At 60.8% G+C, this 2505-nt stretch overlaps 1 protein-coding gene across 1 annotated transcript; it reads left to right on the plus strand.

The window, feature by feature from the left end:
• Nucleotides 1–4: 4 nt before the first annotated feature.
• On the plus strand, nt 5–775 carry CUNH11orf24 (chromosome unknown C11orf24 homolog; the record flags this gene model as incomplete). The annotated part of the gene is made up of 1 exon (XM_014467797.1): nt 5–775. A coding segment is annotated over one exon (474 nt), but the record flags the coding sequence as incomplete, so codon positions are not given.
• Nucleotides 776–2505: the final 1730 nt, after the last annotated feature.

Here is a 2505-nt window from a genome sequence, read left to right on the forward strand (position 1 = left end):
CACGGCAGTGACAGCTGAGGGGCCAGTGGCCAGCACAGTGCCAGCTCCTGTGCCACAGGCCAGCCCCACACCTGGGGTGGAGGCCACGTCCCCCACAACACCGCCAAGCCCTGTCTCATCTCCACGGGGGGCCACGGGGCCTGCCACACCCTCCACTCCGGAGCAGGTGTGGCCTGAGGCCACAGGTGGCCCTGCTTCCACCGGCCCAACCCCCGGGAGCTCAGGGGACCCTAAGGTGCCAACCACGGACTCGTGCCAGCTCAGCACCCAAGGCCAGTACCTGGCGGTCACCACCAGGGCCCTGCCCCTGTCCCCGGTGAACAGAGGGGCACTGCTGGCCATGCTCCTGCTTGGGGTGGCCTTCCTCTTCGCGGTCTTGGTCCTGTTTGCGCTGCAGGCCTACGAGAACTACAAGAAGAAGGACTACACGCAGGTGGACTACTTGATTAACGGGATGTACGCGGACTCAGAAATCTGAGGTGGCGGAGGCGGCCTTGGGCTCCAGCTGGACCCTCCGGGGGCTGGGCCCTGCCCTCCTTCCATGTTCCCCCTGAGACCCAACCAAGTGCTTCCAAATCCTTTGGTGCAATTCAGGAGCTCCGCCAGATGTTTAAACACATTTAATTACGGTCGGATTAATCCACGGTCACTAAAATGTTGCTTTTTTCATATTTATTTTTGTAAACGATCATGTCGATGGAGCGGGCAGTGATTGGGGCGGGTGGGCCCTGTTGTGTCAGACCCTGGCAGGAATTAAAGCAATGACCGCTTTCCATTCAGAGCTTTCCATTCTGTGGCCCCGCCCACCCACCTCGCCAAGGGGAGCCTTTGCAGATACCAGAGGCCCTGGAGTTTGCTATGCCTGGGCCGCTTCCTTGGGCTTCGCTCTGGTGCCCAGACCTGCCCACACTCAGCAGGAGGGGTCTCTGGTGCCCTGTGGAGACCGCCCTTTCCTCTAATCCCCCTCTCCCTGGACCATTAGGTGGTGAACCGTGTGGAGTTTGATTTGGGCATGAGATCTGCATCCACCCTGTGAACCGCACCTGAGCCACAAGCTCAGCCTGGACCTGCTGAGCCCCCACTCGCAGTGGCCCCGAGTGTGCACTCGCCTCAGGTGGTCATTATTAGCCCCTTGACCCAGGTCACTCTGGAACCTGGGGAGCCCCAGGCCCCAGTGAGTGCAGGGCCCGCTCCCCTCGGCGGGACAATTGCCCTGGGTTTCTGGCTCCTGCTTCCCAACACCAGTGGCCCTCAGAGCCACACTTGTGTCCTTGCCGTGTACCGGCTACTGTCCTGCTTGATGCAGGGAACGCACTGCGCTCCCCCTGAACCCGGGGAGGATCAGCTTCCCTCCCCATTTTCTTTTCTTTTTTTAAATATATTTTTATCGATTTCAGAGAGGAAGGGGGGGAGAGAGAGAGAGAGAAACATCAATGATGAGAATCATTGATTGGTTGCCTCCTGCATGCCCCCTACTGGGGATTGAGCCTGTAACCCGGGCATGTGCCCTTGACTGGAATCAAACCTGGAACCCTTCTGTCCACTGACCAATGCTCTATCCACTGAGCCAAACCGGCTAGGGCTTCCCTCCCCGTTTTAAAACGTGCCCGCTGTGGCACAGAGGAGACAACCCACGCTGGGGCCGCAGTCAGGGTAAGCCCGGCTCTCTAACTAGAGCTGACCCTTGAGCAACGCCGAGGGCTGAAGGCACCAGGCAATCCCCAGGTAACCGCACTTGGCTCTCCGCACGCAGATTCCCAGGGCGAGTGCGCTCTCGGACCACACGGCTCCATCGAAGCCATCGCGTGTGAGTGAGTGGGCCTTCCCCTGCCCACGGCAGCGGGAGCTGACGGGCAGCATGCAAGGCTGGGTACCCAGGCCGGGTCTGCAGCCGCTGCCACCCGCTCCGAGCAAGCGTGGAATGTGCTGGAGCTTGGCGGCTTCGCCTGTGAAGTGGGGAAACGGCATAGCATCCGTCATGGACCTGGGGCGGGGGAGGGGCGGCCACTCCTGCTTCTCTACCCAGAAGCCTGAGGAAGAGACGGATTTCGTCTGACCCCAGGTCCCCATCACAGAGGTCTCCGGAGCCAGGCCTGGGTAACAGCTCCTCTCATTTAAGTTCTTCCTCCTCCAAAAAGGGATTTCAAATGACCCGTGATAAAGACCAGGATAGTAACTCCCAGATCGGTTGAGATGACGTAAGAGCCAGGGATGGAGAGGACGCAGGGTGGGGAGACGGGGTCAGAACTTCCACGCCGCCCTCTCCAGTCCTTAGCCCGTCTTTCCTCACTGGTTGGTCCACAGGCCCAGGGGCCCCTTCCCACCTCAGGCCTCCGCTGACTGAGCCGACTGTGAACAGCCGCTGAGCCCAACCAGCCTGGGCCCTCCTGCTCTCCCTTCCCTGTGACACACCTGAGCCCTCCTGCTCTCCCTCCCCATCACACACCTGAGCCCCCCTGCCTCTCCCTCCCCATCACACACCTGAGCCCCCCTGCCTCTCCCTCC

This window comes from Myotis lucifugus, unplaced genomic scaffold (assembly GCF_000147115.1).
Source record: "Myotis lucifugus unplaced genomic scaffold, Myoluc2.0 scaffold_415, whole genome shotgun sequence".
Lineage (NCBI taxonomy): Eukaryota > Metazoa > Chordata > Mammalia > Chiroptera > Vespertilionidae > Myotis > Myotis lucifugus.